General features: G+C 39.7%; 1 protein-coding gene across 1 annotated transcript in view; it reads left to right on the forward strand.

The window, feature by feature from the left end:
- Positions 1-25,169, forward strand: part of MCC (MCC regulator of WNT signaling pathway) — a 184,171-nt gene that overhangs the window by 126,086 nt on the left and 32,916 nt on the right. The window contains 6 exon segments of the mRNA XM_054288341.1: positions 5,888-6,024; positions 10,088-10,251; positions 14,862-15,068; positions 23,625-23,771; positions 24,065-24,154; positions 24,815-24,963. Of these exon segments, the coding sequence (XP_054144316.1) occupies positions 5,888-6,024; positions 10,088-10,251; positions 14,862-15,068; positions 23,625-23,771; positions 24,065-24,154; positions 24,815-24,963 (894 nt within the window).

Here is a 25,169-nt window from a genome sequence, read left to right on the forward strand (position 1 = left end):
AACAATACTACTGCAACAGGTGCCACACCATTGTCATGCCACTCCAGTTTAATTCAATCATCTGAGAGCTTGTTTTGCTCAGACAGCTGGAATGCCTCATCTGGTTTTATTTGTTTTGGTTTTATTAGTAAGAACAAAAAATGTTTGTTAAGTTAGTGGCTCTTTTTATTTCCTTTAATGATGGAAATAGCTTATTTTCTTTGGCAGGCCAATAATTTGGTGCCTGGGGAACAGAGGAGAAATATTCCTTCCGAAAATGGAAACTGAAGGGATTCCACAGGGTTTGTTAAGCCAGCTGAAAGAAGGAAAACTGATACCTCCTGGTGTGGCTTTCTGTAAATCCACTCTGAGATCCACATGTGTCAGTCTTGAGGAGCTGTCCGTGCATCCCACAGAGCAAGGGTGGTGCAGTTGCTGTCCTTGCTGGAACAGCACTCCACCCTTGGCTCTAGGGAACTGCTGAGTCCGGGAGCTGCAGCAGAACAGTCCTGAGTGGAGATGTTCTGGGAACACAGCGCTGCTGGGGCCTCAGCAGTTACACTTTCCTCTAAAACAGGAGGATTTTGGTTTTGATTTGTCTCTTTGAAACCTGCAGGTAGTATTGAGGAGAGGCTTTACTTGTGCTGTGACGAAATTTGGGCTGTCTTTCTGGAACCAGAACTTACATTAATTGCATAACAGATTAATGTTTCCCCAATGCTGACACAGTGACTCTCTTTTTCACATACCAGTTTTAGATTGTAAAAATAAACTAACCTGTAGCTTCATGTACCTCTACTCTCTGATATTCGTTGTAGTTCCTAAACACAAAAATATTTTAGAAATAATTAGAAGAAACCAGTGCTTCATGGAGGGTATTTGACTATCCTCTTTAAATTGTATTATATTTATTTGAATGCGAGCAGTGCCCTCAGAATGTCAGACAGAAAGTAAGGAGACACCATGTTTAAATCTGAATAAGGTGCTACAACAGTTTGAGGAGGAGTGTTGGCAGGCTGTATAAGCTAGTTAATATTCTCCATTCTGAGAATTTTTGTCTCTATTTTTTGGTGTGTGTTGGGGGTTTTTTGCTTTTGCACTGTCAGAGTTTAGAAGTGTAATGGCTTTTGCTCATGCAGTTTAGTAATGCCAGCTCTAGAATCATGGAGTGGTTTGGGTAAGAAGGACTTGTAAGACCATCTAGTTCCAACCTCTGCTATGGGCAGGGACACCTTCCACAAAACCAGGTGGCTCAGGGCTCTATCTAGCTTGGCTAGGAATGCTTTCAGGAATGGGCAGCCACAGCTTTCCTGGGAGAAAGCTTAACTCACATGTCAATGCATGTGTCACTTCCCAGGTCTGTCTGATATGCTGATACCAGTGGCAGTAATCTTACAGGAATATTTTTAGAAGTTTAGAGGATTTTTCTAGGTTTGCTAGCCATTTCTTGGGTCCATGTGTGTGGCCTCATGAATTTTTAGCTGCAGGTCTTGCTCTGCATTCTTCCAGCATTCCTTGAGGAAAATGAGTTCACTATGCTTGGGGGGAGCAAGCCAGCATTCATCTGCAATTGAATCATCTCCCTACTGCTGATGCTCCAGACAGCCTAGCTGGTTTGGAATCCGCCTTCCAGAAAGAGGTATTAAGGTGAAAAAAGTGTGTTCCAGCACTCAGATACTCAGGTGCAAGTAGGCGAGCCTCCGTTGCCAAACATCTCTGTCCTTTGACAAGGTGCATGCAATTTTATCTCAAAGTGTACAGCCTAGAAGATGGGAAAACCAGTCAAATGGATCTTCCCAGAGTCATATTGTAAATACTTGGATATAAAGGATGCACCCAGTTACTCTGAAAGATGAAAAGGATTTAGAAATTATACAGTAGAGTACTAAAATGTAATAATGTCTACATTTAAGGTGAAAATTTCTGACTTCAGAAGTTTTTCATATAGCCTTAGATTCATTCAAACTTGACTTTTTTTTCCTTAATAATTTCTTTGACTGTCAAAATCAGCTGTAACTTCAGTGTGTGACTGACAGTTTTTCTTAGATGTCAAATTGAGGTTCAAGAAAAGGTAAAGAGAGATGTCTAATTGCTTTTAGTTCTAAACCAGTGGCTGTTTGGGTAGATCTCTAACTCTAAAAATAGCGAGCAAGTGTAACAATACCAGACAGAAATATACTCTGTTCAATGTTGGTGCCTGCTAAGAATTACTTGAAATAGTTGTCAAGAAGCTTATTATTAGTGTAAAATAATTTGTTCAGACTTACAATTTTTATTCTGAGATAATTTAGAAAGTGTTGGAAGTTAATGGAAAAGAGGGGTAGTGTGAGAAACAACTGCTCACTTTGAAAATTTAAAAAGGTTTATTTAACCTTGAAAAAAAATACAGCTAAGGACTACATAAGGAAAAATTCACAGTGCTGGGAGTTGCCCTCGTGGATACCATGTGGCTAGTTCATCTTCAAGATGGATGCTCAGTCTTTTAAATCCCGGGGGGTTGCATCAGCCAGCCCTGGCCTCTCCCAAAGTCTGTCAGTCAGCTCTTCTTTGCCATTTATCGGTGGAGACTGCTTGCTTGTAAATTGATTGGAGATCAGGTGTTGCCATCCCGCAGCCGTTAATCACCAAGCTTTTCCATTCCCAACTGCCCCATGCAAGGGATACATGTGCACCCCTTGTTTTTACCTATCCTTAACAACCCAGGCTGTCTGATGGCAACAATTCAGGAGGAGAAAAGGGAACTAATTATGGGGAGAACAGAGGAGATCTAAACTACAATAACATAACTATACATTACTAAAGCTTTTCTTAATACTCAAACAATAGTAATTTCTTAATTGCGAGAGCCAGTCATCTCATTATCCATCTATAACAGTAGCAAAGAGACTACAGCTTCACAAGAAATAGCACACAGCGCTTACAGTCACATTTACACAGTGATCTGGAGGTCTAATTCTGGCTTCTAAATATGTGCTAGGTGGAACCATTTCAAAGGGCAATGTGGGTGTAATAATGTTGGCTTCAGTGCACAGTGCCCAGCTCCACCTGCCCTCAGCGATTAATTTCTGTGCTGTCTCAAGCGTGTCACAATTTGTTCACAATGAACTAGTTCAGAGGGACTAAATGAACTAGTTTAGAGGGACTAGTCAATCTTCGTGCTCATACACCTGTAGTGTTTTCTATTGGAGGGTCTTAGAGGGTTTTAAAAATAGTTTTTTTAAGTAAAATGATTGTTCAAAAACTGCTGGTATCTGTAGTACAAACTATAGACTGTTTGCTTCTATGAAGAAAACATGCACCTTGCCAGTGTTCTGTGGTGTGAAAGGATGCTGAAAAATGTGCAATTTTGCTCACTGTTGGAACAAGTTTTTCTGAGTGTCTGTGCAGCACTCTGGTCCTTGGTTGCACCTAGTAGTGAAGAAAGCAATTGGTGCAGAAGTAACTGAAAACCACAGACTGTTTTCTCTAATCCTCCCATCCTCTGTGTTTAGAATGGCTTGATCTGGTCTTAATTGCCTCCAGCTTACCATGACATTCCAGCAAGTGGGACCATCAGGGCCCATAACAGAACAAATGCCTGCTTTTTACAACCAAGCTGTTGCTGATGGCAGCAATAAGGAAGTTGTAATGCCTCCAGTGGTGTGGCTGGAGTCCAATGGCTGGTCCTTGTCAGCTGTCGAGCACCTTGCATTTCCAGTGCCACTGGAGGACTCTTTCCTCTGTTTTGGAGAAAAGAAAGTCTCAAACAGCATGTTGTGTTACTGCCAGCATCAGTTTTAATGGCAGAATTTATATTTGTGATGTATCACTGCCCTTGAATTCCCCCTTATTGCCCTCAGTCTGTTTTCAGTCTGTTCTCTGGTGGTGGAGCAGTGATTGACCTTGCTGCCACATTATCAGAAATAGATTTCTGATCTTTCTGGTCAGCTTTTAAAAGCATTAGTTCATTTAGAAACTGACTTCTGGCTTGAGTCATCAGAAGGGTGAGAGTCCTGCTGCATGATGTACTTTTCACTGTCCCAAGATCCTGAGGGGCACTTAAACTGAAAAACCCAGTGCTATTACTAGCTAGATGAGGCTGTTGTATTTTAAACAGAAAAAATCTGTGCAAGATCCCAAAGAAGAGTGGTGAGAAATTATTTTTATTATGTGTGCAGTTGCTTTAAGGCTAGAAATTTTTATCCATTTGAGAGGTAATTCGGGTTTTAAAAATATAAGACTAATTGTTTCATGAAAAATGAAACAAAACCAGTTACCTTCAGAGGAAGAATTACAACTGTTTGAGTGCTTGGTAATTGTTTTGTCTAAAACTAATTACTAGTGGCTTTTTTTGTAGCTAATAACAAACTGGTTCATGGAACATTAAATGACGCGTATTTGTCTTCATTACACTGTTTTAACTCCTGCTATTCACGACTAGGTTCTATCACTCTCTTAAACACGTGTTTCCTGGTACTTCCAGGACTATTCTTTGATGTAAATCTCGGTGTTTACCAGCTCACCTGCAATTTGTTTAGTAATTGTAGCCACTAAGTGCTTCTGCTAAAGTCTCACTTTCTTTGCCGTGAAGCAAATGTAAGGGCTAAAAGAACATGGTAGAAATTGCATCTCACTACCTTGGGAAACCCTGCTTGGCAAGCAAGCTAGAAGTCCTTTTTTGGATTTTATTGAGGTACTTAAGTTCTCACCTCTGCAGCTCTGATATCAGACTTTACTTCTGTCATTGATACCTGCATGTATTGGCCATCTTGTCTGTTGTTTTGCCTGACAAATCGAGACACACCTCCAGACTGAATCCTGCAAGAAACACTCATCACCATGTAGCACACACACAACAGACCTAACATTATAGATACCCCTCCCAGATGCAGATCCCCAGATAGGTCTTTGCTGTTTCTCATTGTTTCCAAAGCCAGACAGTTCTATTCTCACACTTTTCTGCTGAATCTGCAGCAAAATTAATCTCTGCGTGTGATTTAGTGTGCAATAAAATGATGGCTGTTTCTTTTCTATCAGAGGGGCCCCTGCACCTGGATAAACTGGTGTTTTTCCAATGTTTAAAACAGATACTTTAATGTGAAAACAGTTGCTATGAAAGTTTAAAAAATAATAAATCTGAGTCAAATCAGCAAATGGATCAAAAGAAAAAATGTTTACAAATGTTCTCAAGCAAAGCTATTATTCATTTACTTATCTTCTTTCCCAGTGCTTTGAACTCTTTGTGTGGAGATGGGAGAGAAAAGCCCTAATTTTTTAAGCTCATTAGCTTCAGCTAAAGTATTTTGTGTCCTCAATTATTTTAGTTGAACCAGCTTGACAAATAAACTAGGTAATTGAGTATTTTTTTTTCCAGCAGCTCAGTGCAATGCTCACTTATCTGTTGCCCTCTCTTTTGGGAAGAGAAAATAAAAAAGCAACCTGTCTCCAAAAGCATTTTGATTCACATATGCAGGTGCCTGCATGTGCATGATTACTTTGCACATGAGGTGGTGACATCGTTGGACTGAGAAAGAGACCAAAACCAGCTACTTCTAATCCACTTTGGGATCAAGGCCACTTGTGCTGATTTGTGTAAATTATCAGCTGGGGAGTTACTTCAGAGCAGTCTATGTCCTTGCACACATCCTTGGTAGCACTCAGTTCCACCCATTGCTTTTTTCTCCAGTGGCCAGGAGAAATAATGAAGTTAGGAATAAAGAAATGGAAAGCAGGCACCAACTGCTGCAAGTGGGTGTTACAAGCATGGCACAGTGGCTTTGCAGTGAAGAGTTTAAAGTCATCTCTACTGACTGGGCAGAACACTTGTGTGAATTGGATCCTGTGGCTCAGCTTGTGGGTCTGAAATGACTGTCACGACGATGCACTTTTCCTCAGAGAATTTAATTTTTCCTTTTGCTCTCTCTGCCAGGGAGGAGGATGAGTACTCAGAGCTGCGGTCAGAGCTGAGCCAGAGCCAGCAGGAGGTTAATGAAGACTCACGCAGCATGGACCAGAACTCTGTCTCAGTGCCAGAGAACCAGTCCACCATGGTCACTGCAGATGTGGGTGAGTTGTGTTCTTAGCAGAAGTGATGACTTCCCACAGCAGAAAGGTATCATAGCTTTTGAAATGCAAATCAAGCATTTGATGAGGAAATGAATTAATGTAGGATGTGTTAATCACAATTGATGATGAGCCTCTACATGACTGTGAACTTAGATGCAAAGTAATCTTTGTGCCTTGATTGTAGAATTTTAGAATCATTGCATTTTGAAAAAATCTGTGACATCGAGTCCAACTATCAACCCAGCATCAACACCATGTTCACCATTAAATTTATTGTCCTCAAGTGCCATACCCACATAGTTTTTGAGCACTTTCAGGCATGGTGACTCCACGCACCCCCTAGACAGTCTATTCCAATGCTTCACAACCCTGTCCATGAACACGTTTTTCCTGATATCCAATCTAAACCTCCCCTGGTGCAGCTTGGGGCTGTTTGCTCTGGTCTGGTCACTTGTTGCCTGGGAAAAGAGTCTGACTCTCACCTGACTGCACCCTTCTCTCAGTTGCAGAGAGCAGTAAGGTCCCCCCTGAGCCTCCCTTTCCCCAGAAGCAGACTTTCTAGCAGAATTCTGGTGTAATCCTCGCTATGACAGATTTCCAGAATTCTCTTCAGTATTCTGTTCCTGTTTCCTATACTATATTGTTTACATGTGCAAGACCTGCAACAGCATATTTGTATTTTCACATCTACAATTTCTACAAGCATTGATACAACAGTATTAATAATAATGTGACTGTGAAGTGTCTGATCTAGGAATTAAAAATATTTAATAGAGGTTTTTAAAGTTATGTTAAAACATTATGTTTAACATTAAAAAAGTTAATGTTTTACTTTGAAAAGCTAGTGCTTACTGTTAAGTTCCTATTTGAACAGATTCTGAGGATTTTTTCAGCCTTAATTTTCTTCTTACCAAGGAAAAAAAAAAGAAACTTAATCACTTTTCAGGGTTTATTTTGTCTTCATGAAGTGAAGCTGAACCAGGCTTTGTGAATATAAACAGCAAGTTGTATAAGTTTGTTATAACAATGAAAAACATGGCAGTAGAATGACATACAATGTAGATACCTAGAATATAATGGGGGTGATGTTTCTGTCTCAAAAACCAACAGACAGATAGCTCTGGAGCCAGCCAAGGATTGTTGGTAATAATACTCTGGGAAGGAACAGGATGTGACTGGAGAAGGGAGCCGTGTGGAGGTACAGGCACCACTCTTTAGAGACAAATGTCCTTCTTCAGCTCCAGGACATGAACACAGCAAAGCACACAGCAAGTGCAGGGATGTAGCTGAGAAGGGGGCATGTGCTGTAGAGAGGAATCCAGGTCACTTAAGACCCCAGAAGCCCTCACAGCCATTTCTAGAAAGGTTTGAAAGAACAGATTGCCCATGATAACTAATTTGCATAGAAAGGGAGAACCTTATCTCCAGGGCAGGAAAAACTTAACTATAAGCAGGTCCACAAAGTCCAGGGTGCTTGCTTTACATGTGCAACCCAGCACTCTGAACGGCTGAATCATGCCAGAGCCAAGACTGGTGATCTTCTCTTTTTTCTTCTCTCTTCTTCTCTCTTCTTCTCTCTTCTTCTCCCTTCTTCTTCCTTCTTCTTCCTTCTTCTCCCTTCTTCTCCCTTCTTCTCCCTTCTTCTCTCTCCTTCTCTCTCCTTCTCTCTCCTTCTCTCTCCTTCTCTCTCCTCTCTCCTTCTCTCTCCTTCTTGCTCCTTCTCTTCTTCTCTTACCATCTGCTCTTTCTCTCTCTTCCCTTTCCCACATCATCCAAAAACCACTGCCATGTGCTTGTATAATAGGTCAGGGCCTAACCTGACCCAGTTTCCATGCCAGGTGTGTATTTGTGAGTTTTTGTGGACCCTGTGACTTTCATCATTCCTTCGACCACAAGCATCTGCAAATCTTGGGTGCTGCCTTTCCCTGAAGGGTAGGCTCACAGACAACAATGGACAAAGTAAGAACATTATGTCTAGGGATTCCAGCATTTCTTCCATATTTTCCTTCTATCCATAGACTCTGTCTTTTTTGGATGTTGTTTCCATATTCCTGTGAAAATAAATTGCACACACACATACAGATACAGGAATATGTATGATTTTAAATCCTTCTAGATATACGTATATAAGGATAAATAATCATGCTCTAATAACCCGTGTGCATGACCTGCTTACTGCCCTGATAGAGCGACTGCCCTAATCAGTGACTTAGTAAAACCAGTAGTGCCTCATGACACTCGGGTGCATGTGGATCTGCTGCTCTGTTCTACAGGCAATAAAACACCTAGAGGCAGAACTGTGAATGCTCTCCAGTATATCTTGCAGAGCTTGTGATTTGGCTGTGCTGGTTTTCTGTCAGAAATGGGGTTCTCACACTGTAAAATACTTATTTTATGGGGGAAGTGTCATCATCAGAACAAATCCCAGCAGACAAGGTCTTGTGATGGTTGTTTAAATGTACAAGATATTTATTACAGAAGATGTTATGGAAAAAAGCAAATTCAAGCAAACAAAACACAAGGTTTTTACAAGTAAGCATCCTGCTTGCTATATCCTGCTTGTGAGTGAGTGATGGTATTATGAAGGGCTTTTTTGGTATTACTATAACACACGGGTGATTGCTAACTAGGAATTAGTGAATGACTTCCCAGAAAAAACTTCTGTATGTTGCACATTCAAATTTTTCATGCAGTGCTATAACATCATTCTAAACTCTTCTTTTTGGTCAGGAGTAGGTTTGTATTTATGAGTGTTAGGCTGTGGAGTTAGGTTAATGATAATGAGTTTGCAGTTTTTTACTTTCTGTTCCTCCTATTCCTACATCCAGCAGCTCTCAATCCTCCCTTGCACAGGGAGGTTTCAAGACAGTCTGCAATAATCTGGTGACTCATGTCTGTTAAAATTCGGACCCAGTTCAATGCCACACTGGATCTTTAGTGTCCTGCAAGATCCACAGCTATGAGACTACCACAAAGGTCTAACCATGTGAAGCGCTTGCAGCAGCAGTACAGGAATCACAACCTCCACCAAGAATGCCTGCTGCTGTTTTTAGTGGGATGGGGGAACTGCAGGTGTGCTGCTGCCTCGTAGTGCCCCCCTTTTTGTGCTGTGCTGTGGGTAGCTACTGCAGACTCTGATCTAGCCAGCCAGAAATACTGACTGGTACATCCAGGAGACAGCACAAGGGTGAATTCTGCCACAGGTCTACCTTAGGATCTGCCACTGTCCATCACCAGAGATGAACCTAAGAGAAACAAAAATAATTTATGGAGTGAGCTAGCAAGGTACAAAGACCCACTTGTTTTCACATAAGTGGAGGATTCTACGGCAGTAGGCACTAGAAGAGATTTGCCTGAAGACAGGAAAGGAAGTAATTCTCTGTGATACTTTAAAATAGCATTGTTATCTAAGGTGGTAATATGGTTGTAGTATGAAACATAAACTGTGGTGTTATGATCCATGAATATTCAGCTGTTTTATTTGAAGGCGTAGCTGTTAAAATAAAACATAGGCTCTAAGGTGGTTGGTAGGGATCATTTCTGTAAACACCAGGATTTTTTAAAATCAGGCAATACCTAAGTGCAACCACAAAAATTCCTCTGAAAAACATCAAGTCATAACATCCCTGAATGTACCAGACAGAAGAATCTTGTGTTTACAGAGATGAACGTATGACTTCAATAAAATCAGGATAATAGACCTTGAATGGCCAAAAGAACAACTGAAAAAAAAATGTCACAGAATCTAAGCATGTAATATCTTGAAATGTTCTTCAGAAAAGAGGGAGTTTTGAAGAAAGAATGGACACTTCAGATAATCCGTGGGGTGAAGCAGTCACGTGTTGTTTGTCAGATGAGAGGTAGCTCATGATTTCAGTTGATGTGATTATGGTATTTAAGCCTATCAGTTGTCGAGGAAAAAGTGGCAGAGTGCAAGGACATTCTCTGAACAGTATCAGTCCTGGCTGTTCTGCAGCAGACACTTCCTGAATTAAGAGTTTGTTTTTTCACTGAGTGACTAATTGTTGTGATGTTTGTTTTGTTTTGTCTTGCTTTCTTTTAGATAACTGTAGTGACTTGAATTCAGAACTGCAGAGAGTGCTGACAGGTCTGGAAAATGTTGTCTGTGGGAGGAAGAAAAGCAGCTGCAGTTTATCGGTGGCAGAAGTGGACAGGCACATTGAACAACTCACTACTGCCAGTGAACATTGTGATTTAGCTATTAAGGTAATGGTAACATTAGGCTCTAAAATGCAGCATGTTCATTGCCTGAGACACCTGATCACTTTTGTAATAATCATAATCGCACTTTGCTTCCAAAGATGTTAAAAGTACTTCACAGGAGTGAACTCGAGTTCACAGTGTAAGTAATGTTTGTAAGTAGTAACACACCTGTTCTACACCTCCCAAGGTCCAGGAGGAGCTACTTTGGACCTCAAATCAGAAATGTATTTGTCCTATGCTCATTTCAAAGATAAGAGAAATGAGGATACTCAACAGTTAATTTACTTTCTTAAGCAGTTTTGCTTATTCAGCAAACAAGCTGTCACCTGCCCAAGGTCCTACAGGTAATCATTGACCAGTGACTGAAAACACACTGTGTATGTTTGTGGTTGGTTAAGTTGTGATTGGCTGGCTTAAAATATAAAGCTGTGCTGATTCCAGCCAATACTGGGCTAATTTTTGCAATAGCCAGGAGGGAGCATGGCCATGTTATCCTATATCCTTCATTTTCCAGGAAAAGGGGGAAAGGGGTCTCTTCCTGGTCATGTATTCTTGAGGGTGAGAGCTCATGTGCAAACTGCCCATTTCTTGTACAGTCCCTTATCAGTGTATTTGCTCTTACTGTTAATTTTCTTACCTCATTGCTGTTTCCAGTAAATAGTTCTTATCTCAACCCTTGATCTTTGCCTTTTGTGCCTCTGATGTCCCTTTCTATCCCTCCACTGGAGTCTGGGAAATAGGTGAACAGGGCTGTAGTTTGGAGTTGTTTCAGTGGGAACACTAAATTGGGGAACACCATTCCCCAGAGCGCAGCAAAAGGTAATTTAACACTGGGCATTGGTTGTGCATTAGTTCAAATGAGATAAATCAGTCTCAGGAAAAATTAAGTCAAGTGATAGCTGTATGTTGTGAATTTAACCAAACAAGGACATGGATGTTTGCTGGCACATGTAACAAAAGGCACTGCAGTTCAGAACCTGAAAGCAAGAGAGCCACAGAGAATCTTCCTATACACCGGGGAAGACATGAACAAGCTTTTTGTGTCAGGTGGAAAGGTGTCAGTGACTCATTTATACAAGAAAAATTGTACTGACAGTTTGGTCTTGCAGTGAAGAAGTCTCTGACCATTCTAGATGGCTTTGACAACCCTTTGTAGTACTGCTGGGAAAAGTTCCTTCTCTCCCTGGTGGTGCCTGAGGAATATAACAAAATATAAAGCAATTAATGTTGAGTAATAATTTGAAGAATGTGTGTATGTTTGACTTCTGGTCTCTTGGGATCAGTATTAAAGCAGTTTATTTGAGTGTCTCAGAGGATTAGGATCAGTACTTTGAATGTTGCCAAGTACTTTTTGGAGTTTTGGGATGAACTGTTTTCAGAGGTCACTATTTACCAAAAGAGAGACTGTGGATTCTGGGAAATAGGTAGAGATCAGCCTGTGTGAGGCCCACAGAGGTATCTGAAGTGAGATGTGTTTAACAAAGCAAAACCCACACATAAAAGCCCCTCTCCACCATTGCACCCCTGGCTGCAGGTCATTTCTGCTTTCCTGTTTCCTCAGAGAAAAAAATTGAGAGAATTTTTAAGTGAGTGGAATTGTGAATGGAAACCTGAAGTGTTCTGACTACCTTTTGCCTTGGCTATTGGCTTTTTTCTTCACCAACAGACTAATGCATTTAAATGTTTTAAATCTTTTAGCTTTGGTGGTTAAATTTCACTGGGTTCCTTTTATTGCAGTTGCTGCTGAATTACTTTTTGCTTCTTTTATGCAAACTATGTCACCCTAGATGTCTCAATTGTTTCTGCCCCACAGAAACTGAAAAGACCTTGAAATTAAATTTATCAGATTGTCTTATTCACTTATCAGGTACAAAAGCATACTTTAAGGAAAGAATTTAAGAAAATTTCCACAGAATAGTCTGGTTAATGCTTTGTTTATTTTGGAGTTCACATCAGTAACAGATACCTAACCACTAAAATTTTGCTGATTGAAAAAGCTGTAAATATTTCCAAGGATGAAACATTTAGAATGTGAGAACAGCTGTACTGTGTTGGACCAAAAGTCCATATGGACTACCTAGTGGCCGATGCTAATGGAAAGACATTAAAAATTACATGCATAGTATGTTGTTCTCCTTCCTTCAGAGATGCTTCCAGCAAAGTGGGTCTGTAGGAACTTGAACCAAAGATAATGTCTTTGTGTTTAATTGTAATGGATGAAATTTTCTTCTTTCTTTCTATCTATCTACTGTGTTTTTGGACCTGTCTAAATTCTTGGCCTCCATAAATTCTGTTAGGAATAAATTCTGCCATTGAGTTACACCATGGGAAGAAGTACTGCTTTAATGTCTTTTAAACCTGATACTTGCTGATTTAATCTGATATCTCATCTGTAACACAACACTTCTTGTAAAGAAAATAAGGCAGAGAGCACTGATGGCAGTGGCAGCAACAAGACTGGAATTACCATGATATGACATCCTGCTGCCCTGTGCTCAGAACATGACATTGTAATTCAATCCCATACTCCGTGAAATTATACCTGAATTGTCTGCTGTGCAGCAACACACCAGATAAAACTGCTCTGTAATGCTGCTTTGAAGAAAACTAATCAGCATTATTTTACATAGCTATATCTGTGTGGAGTGTTTATGTTTTATTTTCCGTGGAGGACAGTTGGTAGCATATTGGACACCAGAGAGATGTAGTGATCTAGGAAGGGGAGGGATTGGGAAAATAGCAACATTGGAGCATGGGGAGTGGGGAGGAAGGAGTCAGCAGCAGAGCTACACATTAGAGAGGTGAGAAAACAGCAGGGGAACTGCGAGGGTGGGAGGGTGGTGTGGGGTAAGAAGGGAGAGGACAAAACAGCAACAAAGAGGCACTGTTTAAATAGAGCTGGCATCATCAAAAGAGGATGCTCCTGCCATTACAGAGCTTCTCTTTACATTGTGAGATTAACCACCCTGTCCTTACTCAGATCTTGAACTCATCCTCATGCTGTGTTGAAATAATTTACCTGGTTATAATTTGAGACCTATGGGTCCAAGTGAAGCTAATACAAGGGAGACTTGCAGCTTCTTTCACCTCACAGGGATGTTGCAAGCCTTTGCTTTTTCAGAAAAGTAATTTCAATTTCCTGTAAGCAGAATTACAGTGTAGATACTCTGACACTCTGTCAATAGAGTTTCATAATTGTGGCTCTAAAATGTATTGCACTTTTATGTAAGAGAGACATGAAATACAATTCAAAAGGATAAACTGAAGAAATAATAAAATTTCATTGATACTTCAAAGTCAGACAATGCTGAAAACACTGGTAAGATTTATTGCAGGGAGAAAAAAGTGTCTCCAGCTAGGCTTATTATTTTCAGCTGTAGTCTAGTTGGCTCTTTTGGTCCCTCCCAGTTTAAAGAAGTAAACAAAGCAGTAAATATTCAGTAATATATAGAATCATAGATTCCTGGGATATGCTGAATTGGAAGGGACAGATCTGGATATAAATGTTCTTTTGAATTAAGCAACTAAATAGAATGTTGTTAACCTTGGTGCATCAGTTATCTTCCATATTAGATGTAAAAGTACAGGCTTTAGCTATAACTTTTTTTTGGATTAGCCAATTAAATGAAACTTTCTGCATTACCAGTGATGTCATATATTCTTTTATTTTCCATGTTTCTTCCCATCATTTCAATGCACACTGTTTTCAGGGAGATTAAAAGCTTATGGACAACATTTGGAGTGGTTTTGCTGGTTGCAGATATCTTCCATAGTTAGACATGGAGCTCAGGCACAGTGTACACTGTTATGCTGTGTTTCAGCATGTTAGTGGCCAGCCTGACAGTCAGTTCAGTCATGGCGGTGTTCCCTTGCTTTTGGTGGGTGCTCGTAGTTCAGTTTTGCCCACTTGAAGTTCGTGAAATGTCCCTTGAACTGAGCAGTGTCTACACAGCTCTGAGCACAGAGGTGGGACAGGAAGTGCTGGATACCATTGTGTCCCACAGAAACCCAGGTTTTTTTAGATACTAGAAAGGCTGTAACATCCCCTGTAAGACTAGTCAAGGCCAGAGTTCTTCCTTTCATTTCGCTGTCACCTCAAGGAAAGAACATACTCAGGGACATGGGAACTAAGAACCCTCTTTTAATCCTCTCCCAGTCTTTTTATTGCCCTTTTGTGGCATTGGTCTAGCAATAAATAAGGCCCCATGCCATGCACATTCACTGACTACTCATTTCTGCCTGTTACTCAGCAGGGAAACAATAAGTACAGCACTCACCCATGACAAGGAGTTATTGATTTGTTCTAAAATATTCTGAGATTAAACTACCAGGATTGCTGTCATTCACAGGTGACATGTTTTATTTGCATGTATTTGTCTGCTTTGGTGTTTGTCAGTATGAAATGTTTTGATGAAATGGTCAAACTGTCAAAGAAAATAAGTAATAATTTGGTTTGATTTTACTTAGCAAACAAAAGAAGCAAACTAATGGTGTTGAGAGGCTGGGGGTGTATATATGAGTGTGTAGAGTTGCCTGTTAACACTTAATCTGCTCATTAATCCTGTTCAGTTGTCTTTGGCCCTTTCTGTTTGTTAATGACTGTGTTTTTGCAGACTGTGGAGGAGATTGAGGGAGTGCTGGGACGTGACCTTTATCCAAACCTTTCTGAGGAGAGGTCTCGGTGGGAGAAGGAGCTGGCTGGCCTGCGGGAAGAGAATGAGAGCCTCACAGCCATGTTGTGCAGCAAAGAGGAGGAGCTCAACAGGACCAAGGCCACCATGAATGCTGTCCGTGAGGAGAGAGACAGGCTGCGTAGAAGGGTAAGGCTGCTGTACAGATGACGCTTTCTTCTTCTTCCAGCCTGTGTGGTTTTGTCACCAGAACAGGCCTATCTTTAATCTCACTTCCTGTGCTCGTTGTAGGGCTTTTTGCTTTCAAAGCTTGGCTGTACAAATGACGAAACTAGGACAGAACTGAACATAATTGAAAAAGAGTTTGTGAAAAACAGCCTGATTTCAGAAATCAGAAAAACTGATAACCATCTTAAAGGAAGCATACGTAACTCTGATATAGAGAAAGCAGATGTTCATCTAGTGAATTTTCCTGTGAGGCTATTTTTTCCTGTAAACAACAAATATTTCTTTGTTTTTGATGGGAATTCAATTTGTGATTAGGAGAAACAAAAAGAGCAGGACTCCTGTCAGTGGGCAGTAATTCTCATACTGAACAATGAGTAGTTCCAGCCATGTCCTGCTTCCCTGTCTACATTTTATGATGCTTTAGGGTCAGATAAAGGCTTTGTGCTTTGTGTGGCATCCAAAGTGAGAAAAAAAAAGGGGGGGGAAAGATTCTTCACAAAAAATATGAAAGATCCAAGAGAATGTGACCTCAACCTCAGTTACTTTTAAAATTTGTTAACTTTGTACCTGGTAAATTTGCAGAGTTTTGTTTAGATAGAAGTTTTTTTATTTTTAAAACAGGCAGTTTCAAGTTTGTGTTCAGTCTAAGTGACAATTCAGACCACCATATCATGGTAAACTATTGCAAGTATTACTCTTTACCCGTTGCCACCAGATTAGCTTTTTTTGCTGTTCTAAACTAACATTGCTCTGCAGTGACTGTGCCATTATAGCATGAGCCTACATCGTGTGAGATTTGCAATCTTGAGGTATGAAGACTCAAATTACCTTTTCAAAACTCCCTGTCCTCTCCTAACGCTAAAAAGGCAGGTGTGATGAGGCAATAGTAATCTCAAATCCTATAAAGCAAGATCACTTCAACTTTTCCATTGTAAATTTTTGTCTTATTATATACCATGGGTTGTTTTCAGTCCTGAAATTTTTGAACTGATAATGACATTTTTTTTTTACTGGAGGCAGTACTACCCCTTGAGCTACTACAGAAGTCACATTTATGGACTGGCTGGGTTCTTGCCAAACTGAGGAGGTGGACATCAGCGCAAGCAGGCAGAGAGTTGAAGTGTGTGCTTGAGAAATTTGCTTAACAAATGCAATTATTGACACTCCAGGTGACACAGATCAATACTGAGATATCAAACAAGAGAAAGATAGGTGGCCTTGAGTACACAAAAAGATTCCTATTTTGAGAAGTACAGCATGCAAGTTAAAGGGCTTAAAAGAATGGTAACAAGAATTAATGCTGACATCTAGGAGCTCCTCAGTTGAGAAACAGAAAAGGGGAAGGAATTGGTGTTGTACTCTTAGGGATCAGCATGGCTGAGCCATAGTAGCAAATTGAGTCTTATGAGGTACCAGAGAAGTTATTTTCAGTAGGGCTTGGAAAAACTGTATAAAAAGTGGTGAGATCTGATCTGGAATGTTATATGTCATTTTTATCTCTTAAAAGTGCAGTTTAAATTGGCAAAAAATTATGTAGACAATGGTCAAAGAAATGATTGTTGTCTGTAGAGTAGGGACTTGTCCTGTTCAGCATGGTAAAACAAATTCTTAATTTGTTTTCTCTTTACAAATGCTAGAGAAAGAAAATAAAAATGGGAGCGACAGCTCTCTAAACTCAGGGACAAAACTGGAGCAAGAACAGAATAACACAAAACACTTGTGGCTGTATGAGGCCAGAAGCTGGACTGTGTGGTGTCCAAGACACAGGAAGATTGTGGTTCTGAAGAAACAGTAAGGAGTGCTACTTTCTAAATGGAACTTTAAAATATTAAAGTTATCTTTGTATAATGAAATGCATGGCTATGCAAGGATACCTGTTAAAACCAGGATCATTACATCAGGATTGTATCCAAAGGAAAGCAGAAAAAGCCAAGCTAACACAGCTGCATTAATTCTAGAGCCAGCCTTAGCATCTTTTCACAATTCTGCTATGTTTTGTCTGGCTGCCAGCAGTTCCAGTTCTCTATTATGGAAGTATCTCTGATGGAAGCAGAATTAAGGTCATCAGCTTGTTTCAGTTGTTTGTAACTACAGAGGACTTTACTGAAATCTGGTAATTAATATCATCCTTATCATGCAGGACAACTGATTTACTACCCCCACCAGAGAAGTTAATTTGTGACATATGACCCTGTCTGCATACTATGTAATTGTTGCACTGGAGACCATATTTGCATTTATAATGTAGCTTCATGTCCATAGTGGCAACAAAAAAATGTTTTGTTTGACCTATGAAATATTTTCTATGTGCCACCTGAACTCAAAAGTCACTTCAAATTATTTCCCTGGAGAGTGGGAAAGGAGATCCAACTAAAATTTAGTTATTGCCCTTCTCAAATTAAATTGGGTGAAGTGAACAAGCTTGAAGTTGACCAGATCAATAGGTCTGTTCCTTCAGACCAATGCGTGCAATCAAGCAGAGTGCTTTCAATACATTTTTCTCAGGCTTGTTGGAAATTTAATTTAATTTACTGCGCTCAGTTAACAGATTGAACTGCTCTCTGGAACAGTAGCTAAGAAACAACATATATTCAGAGTTTGTTTCTCACAGGTCATTAGCGAGTGAGGTAATTGCTTACTTCTGTAGGTTGTCTGCAGTGTAACAGCTAATTTCATAATGCAGAGATTTATTTTACCTCTGCATTATTTTGTTGCATTAAAAATAAAATCTATTTAGATCCAGGCTGGTCAGTGCCCTAGAAACTGCTTAAACATAGTTGACCATAATCCTGAATCCAGTAATACAGATAAGATGGTGGGGAACTTCTGTACCAGTCTGTGGGATGGTTATTATTACATGAGAATAAGGCTGTAATCAGGTCAGCACTATTACAACTGCTACACAGAGTAACAGGCTTAAGTAGTAGAAGAAAAAGTAATATTTCTGTTCTTACACAAAAGCCCTTGTGTTCAGCAGGGGATTCAGATGAGCAGCAGTGAAGCAGCATATAAACTCCATCCTGACAGTAAAGTAAAAATTGTGGGTTTTAATTACTGCCCATAAAAGTTGTCAGATAAGTGGTACCTCAGCACAGTCTTAAGGAGTTGTTTGGCATAAAAGGCAGTGGGTGTGGGCAGCATTCAGGCTTCCCTGAGGGTTTTCTGAAGAACTAAGTCTGAAATGAAAAGGCAGTTCCAGCTCTGGAAGTCTGTTAAATCTGTTCTGCATGAGCCATATGTCAACTTGTTCAGTTAATCCCATGCTTCTGGTTGTGAAGGTTTTTCTGTACCTTCTCCAAACTCAGCTGAAATCACCAAACTGACCAGAACAAAACCACTTCATTAGCTGTCTTCAGCTAAGACCCTAATGAAAACATAGTCTGTGGAGTAGTAGAAAATTAGCATTTTATGTGTGATGCCATCAGCTGCCCACATTCCCCACTCCAGAGAACTTTGATTTGAGCAGAGGGCTCTCCTAAAATATGTGGTTCTTGTAAACAGTTGAAACCTACCCATGCCACAGCAGGACTCAGATCCTTGGCATTGCAGGTGTTCTTGGGCCCACATTGTTCTCAGATAACACAAAGCTGGCAGGATCTGCTGGACTCTGTTTTGTAGTCATTCCTGTTGGGATCAGAAGGTATTGTACCAGATTACAGGAGAACACTGATACATTATGGGCCCTTAGAGATTATTATCTGCTTGCACAGCTTAAAGTGACCCTGGAGCTATTCTGTCTCCTTTGTCTGTTGGTGAGCACCAGAAACCTGAGGTATCAGCCCAAAGCTATTTCCATTCTCTGTATCCTTCACTTGCATGGTATTTGCTTATGCAGCAGTATCTCCTCTTGGGTGTCAACAAAGTAGAGTTTTATTTCTGATTCCAAACTTACAAGCAAATATTCAGTGTTTAATTGACCTTATAGATACCAGGAAAGATTTCTTTACCATACTCAGTTGATCCCACAAGACAATACATAGGAACTCAGCAAACTTTGTTTGCTCTGGTGCTCATGATATAGGAAAGGCAGAAAATTATCGGCTGAAAATGATCAACACTAGGACTAAATGAAAGGCAAGGCATTTTTTTTGGCTGGGAAAGACCCTCAGAGCAGCTCAAATTGTTACACTGGTGTTTGATTTGGCATCTTCTCCTCCACAGATCTGCAGAATGCATGAATAAATTAGAAAGTGGGAGAAGTTCACTCCCTGTGGTTTGTTGTACTTCATCTTCCTTCTCTGTTATAACAGGAGAAAGGAAATGAAGCAGCATTAAAATGCTGAGGGGGGAAAGAGCTGCTACTTGAAGGGTTCAAAGGTACTGTATGATGAAACAGGTCACAAGTAGGGTAGAGGGAAAAGAATCACAGGCATGTCCCTCATTTGAAACTGGTATAGAAACAAAAGCAGCAGGTGTCCTTTGAATGTGGAAATCAGTGATAGAAACAGGCAGTTTGTAGCTGTAGTGTTTTATTTGGGATATGTTAATGAATCATGTAGTTGTCACTATGCATGTGCAAAATAAAAAGACTAAAAACATGCTTCTCAGAGTCATGGTTACAAATAATGAGAATATTCCAATGAAATATTTTTCTGTAGCCCATGATGCATTTGAACAAACATGTCTGTGATGCCTGTTAATAGCTTATCAAGTCTTTCATAAATTGAACATTGCTATAGTGTGTCAGCCCCTTTTGTCTTCTACTCCTGCTTTCTTTTTATTTCGTTCTTAAGGTGATCAGAAATTACCTTTAATTTTTCAGTATTTCCTATTCCAATTCTCAGCATTCAAAGGAAAAAAAATTAAAAATGCAGTTCAACAGTTGGTTCAATTGCATAACATCAAATATTAATAAGTGACATTTCGAGTTACTTTTGTTCATATTAATAACTTGAGAACATCTGTTTGCACCCTACCTTTCTTTTGTATCTAGGCTGTCCATTGCTCTGAAACCTAATGGTTCTGATGCCTTGTGTATCACCTAATGCACCTGCTCTTTCCAGGGTTACAGCACTTCTTTACTTCTGTAATTTCTTGGACTTCCTTCAGTCATTTGGAAGATCTTTCCCTATATTTTTTTCTGGATTTCACAGACATTTCCCTGGATTTCTCCTTTTTCCCTTCATTCTCAACTCCTTTTTTTTTTCTGACCACATAGTAAGATCTGCTTGCCAGACAGTTTCCACCTCATTTTAGTGCTTCAGGAGTTTATGGCAATTTTTATACCCTTCTGCATATTTCTGTTTTTAAACTAGTGTGATGCAGGGACTCAAGAAATTTTTCTTTAAATCCTTCCTGGTTATCCCTCTTCCCAAACTCAGATATCCACACTTTCCCTGTCTTAAAATGTAACTTTTTTGGGTTTGTTTCTATACTTGTCTTTACCCATTGCATTTTGCCAATTTTGTCATCAATTTCCTGTAAGATATTCCCTCCCTCTCTCTCCCATTTCCAAGTGTTTATTGTGTCTCATGTGCAGTACTGCAGTTTACCTTCATTCTATGCATTAATCTTCAGAATCATTTGTATTACATCGGTAATGATGCTAAAGACTTGACACAGGGAGTCAGACAATTTTTAATCCTGCTTTTAAAACCAGTCCTTTCCTAACCTGTGCATTCACCAAACTCTGGTTTTGGTTTGGGGTATTTTTTCCCGTCTTTGGTAATTCTTTATTTTTTCTGTAGAATAGCTACCAGTGTGGAAAAGTACTTTCTGAAAAGATGCTGCATACTCCTCTATTTAAAATGCAGGTTTTGGTGACCAGAAATAGTTACCTAATGTGTCTCTGGGCAGTGTGGTAGATGGGCAGCCCAGCTGTGAGATGCTTGCTGAATGTGTGAATTGTGAGATGCGTGATTTTACCAGTCAGACAAACTCACCCTGTTATCCTGCTCAGAATTAGCATCCAGTACTCAGTGTTGCTAAAATTAGTGCAGTTATTTATAGCAGTCAGTTCAGCATGTAATTTCATAAATGAAGGCCTGACTTAGTAAATACACCAAGAATGACAGATAAGCAGGCAGCTACTTTTCGTGGCTGCTTCTATGATACAATATTAAGGCAGTGAGTTGCACAGATTAATAACTGTGCTGTGCTCTGAGTTTTCTTCTAGAAGTGCTTTCCTGAGCAAAGCTTTACCTTACTACACTCTTAGCTGTGATAATTTCTCTTTCTGTTGCCAGTGTTGTTTTACAGATTTGTATGAATAATTAGCTTTGTAATCCTGGCCAATAGTTACTTCACAGTAAGAAAACACAGAATAAAGGAAACCTATGTGCATTAAAGGTTTGTGTGATACAGGACTGGCTTCTGAGAATAGGTGAATATTTTAGCAATTTTTAAGCTGGACATGGAGGCTGTGATTTTATTTTATAAAGAATATATCCAAACAGTCTTCCTATTTGTTTGCTTTTATACAGTGCTGCAACTTCAGCACTTGGAGAATTTAATTTGGAACAGCCTGGGTTGAAAGAAATAGTAATAAATGTCAATTACTTGATGAAGTTTTTGGGTTGCTGGTTTTTTTTTTCCTCAGTGTCAATGCCACAGTACAAATCCTGTCTGCATTGTTTGCTCCACATCTGCAAACAAAAATATGCATGCGTGGTTTATTTCAAGTTTATGCATATCAACAGGCTGAAATTATTGGTTTGCACCAATAGAGCATTTTTTTCCTTAAGGTTTGCACTCTACCCATGTTTGCAGCAATACCCATGTTGAAGCTAAATATGTTTGCATGAACAAAGGATGCCTTAGCTGCAAGTATGTAGAAGACACGAGCTATGGATGTCCACTTCATACATTCTGCTCAGTTAACTTCATGAGATAATTGCATTTATGATACATAATTCTGGGTCAAGCACCCATATAATTTTTCAGCAAGTTACTTTTAACATTGGGGGATTTGATTTGAGGTTTTGTGTACTTTAGTTGTTTGGAATAATTTTGTTCAAGGTGTAGAGCTCCTCCACAACTGAACAGGGAACTCAAAAGTGCAGTGTGACTTCATGTGTTTTTATTATTGCCACCTATGGTGTTTTAAAAATACCATGTTATGTAAAGCACACAGACTGGGTTTTTTTGGTTTTTTGTAATTTGTAATTACCTAAAAATTCTTTTGATACTAAGTGTGCAGGCACTATTCCTTCAGTTTGCATACAACAGAGTGGAGAGAGGCAGGGATACTCTTCAGGAAATAGGAGCAGGCTGTGGAAGATTGTAGGAGGCATGAAATACTGCCTTGATGACTGGAGAGCATTCCAACTTGAACTCTTTCCTCTCTGTAGTGGGTTGAAGCATCTGTTGTACAGAGAACATGACTGCTGCTGCTGCTTCAAGCAGAGATTGATTAACACTGTCCAGATGCACCTACACCTAAGAAAGTCTAAGCTTTGATGCAGCTTTAAATCTGGAGGGTTTTGACTAAGGGATTTCAGCTTTCTTAGTCTTTGTATAAATGTATTTAGTATAAAATCCTACCTTTCTTTAGACAGTATGAACCACAATTGCATTTCATGCTTCATACAAGGGGAGATATCAAATGGGCTGAACTTTACTTGACTGGACTTCTAATAAAATTTCACAAGTTCAGGTTTGTAGAGGGACTGTTCCAACAAAATCACATAGAAACCTGTGTATTTAAGGACAACTGTGTTTAGGGGAATTTCCTCTTTAGATTATTTCCTTCACGTTCTCTCATCTCACACTCTGTTTGAGATCTGTGGGAAAAATGAGCTCTGTCATTTTACCTTGTGTCATAGCTGTTGTGTTAAGCAGACCATTTATTCCTTGTCTGTTAAGAATTATTCCAAGGTAAACACTATAATCTTTAGCACAGCTACAGTTTGGCTCCAGCAGACCTTTCTTTTTTTAACCTTTAAACTGAAAATCTTTTGACATCAGTTCTGCAAGTATTTGGTGTGTTATGAAGACCATGTACTGTTTGCAGGGTATGTTTACAGAGAGCTTTTGCAGACTGTTGGTTGAGTACTTTACTGGTATTTTTTTTGTCTATACATTACTCACTAAATGGTAGTTTTAGTTGACTGTAGTTTCAAAGCATGATTAATGTTTGAATTTCTTTAACCTTTAAATATGACCAAGTCATCATGTGATTTATTTATGTCAAGAGCTTTTTTCAGCACTGGAGTTTTCCATTAACAGGAGGATTATAATTTGATTTGTTTAGCCATCATCGTCTTAGACTGGAGCTTTAGCTTTACCCCAAAGAGAATAATTTCTATACCTACAGTACAGCTGAAACGTTGAGTACTTATTCTACAGTATTCTGCATATTTCCGCATTGCACATATTTTAAAAAACGGATAGCAGTGGGATTTAAAAATAACCTCCACTCATCTGCTCCCCATGTGAAAACATAGCAGCCACCACAGTACAAAAATGTAACTTCTGTACTGAGGCCGGAAGCAGTTAGACTTGGCTAGACAATGAGAAAATCTCCAGACTGTTTAAACCATAAAAGAGGAAAAATCAGAATGTTATGTTTTGTTGCAGGTTCGGGAGCTGCAGACTCGTTTGCAGAGTGTGCAAGCCACGGGCCCGTCCAGCCCGAGCCGCCTGACTCCTGCCAACCGCCCTGTCAACCCCAGCACAGGAGAGCTGAGCACCAGCAGCAGCAGCAATGACATTCCCATCGCCAAGGTGGGGTTTGTGTTTGTGTTTCTCCTGACCTGGAAAAAGCAGGCTTCATTTTGTGCCATGCAAGCATGGGATTAGCTGGGAGATGTTTAGGGGAGTCCTGAGCAGGTCCGTGAACTTGAGCCATGGAGAGGAATTAAACATTATTGATTGTAGTTCTCCCAGTTACAACTCAGGGCTCAGTTCTCTAGCAGTTTGCTTCAGCTTTGCAAGTATAACTAGAGAATAGATGAGGTTTGTGTGATCTTTATGGAGTGTGGGCTGCTGTGTAACCTGTGTAGCATTCTGACTTGCAGATTGCTGAAAGAGTGAAGTTGTCAAAAACAAGATCAGAGTCTTCATCATCTGATAGACCTGTCTTAGGATCAGAAATCAGCAGCATAGGGGTAAGAACTAAGAACTGTGTTCTTGCATGATCCATGTTCCAATAAAAGCATTGTTTTCTAAATAAAATTATTAATGTGGACTATCTGAAAACACTTTAAAAGCTAGTTTGAGCAAAATACATCAATAAAGAATATTTCACCCAGTATTAAGATCTCCTTTTCTGAAAACAAGTGGCTAGAAGTCATTCTCATGAGTGAATTCAAGAGGAAAATTTTGAAGTCAGTTCCACCAAAATGTTTTTCAGGAAGACTCTTCAGTTTCATTTCACAACTTTCAACAGTGTACTGGATTCTGCTTTTGAAATGCCAGTGTAAATCAATAACACTGTTGTTACTGTGTGTTAATATTTCTTTTACTGAAGAACTTGGCTCTAACCCTTTGCTTAGCTCTCAAGAACATAAATAACTTGCATAGTAGGCTTTTTAAATGTATAATGAAATAGTGGACTTCACCCTTGGTTTGTAGAATTTTAGAACAAAATAGCTTCTAAAAGTGGAATCTTGTAAATGTTCTATTCAATGTAAAATTCATAACAAAAACTGAATAATGAATGCATTGAAGTGAGTGCATGCAAGCAAATGCAGTTCTCAGTGCTGAAGTTATCTGGGAGAAATCCAGTGGGTATCTCTTCACAATGATCTATTAACTGCCCTGTACAGGTCTCTAGTTCCGTGGCTGAACATTTGGCACATTCCCTCCAAGACTGCTCAAACATCCAGGAAATCTTCCAGACTCTCTATTCACATGGATCTGCTATCTCTGAAAGCAAAATCCGAGAGTTTGAAGTGGAAACGGAGAGATTAAATAGGTGAGCAAGAAATTTAGATGTGCTCACACATGTTGTCTTCTGTTAGCTTTGTTAGAGTTGACTCTTTTTTTTACCCTTTCTGATAATTTCTTAGTTCAGTTCCAGCTCAGCTGTGACAGCTGCAGATAAACACAGAATGTGCTTGCTGAAGATGAGATTCAGTTGTGTGCTAAGAATTCTTTCCATGACTATGGGTTTGTGCATTA

This window comes from Melozone crissalis, unplaced genomic scaffold (genome assembly GCF_028551555.1).
Source record: "Melozone crissalis strain CALT ecotype California unplaced genomic scaffold, PUWL_Pcris_2 ptg000005l_1, whole genome shotgun sequence".
NCBI classification, from domain to species: domain Eukaryota; kingdom Metazoa; phylum Chordata; class Aves; order Passeriformes; family Passerellidae; genus Melozone; species Melozone crissalis.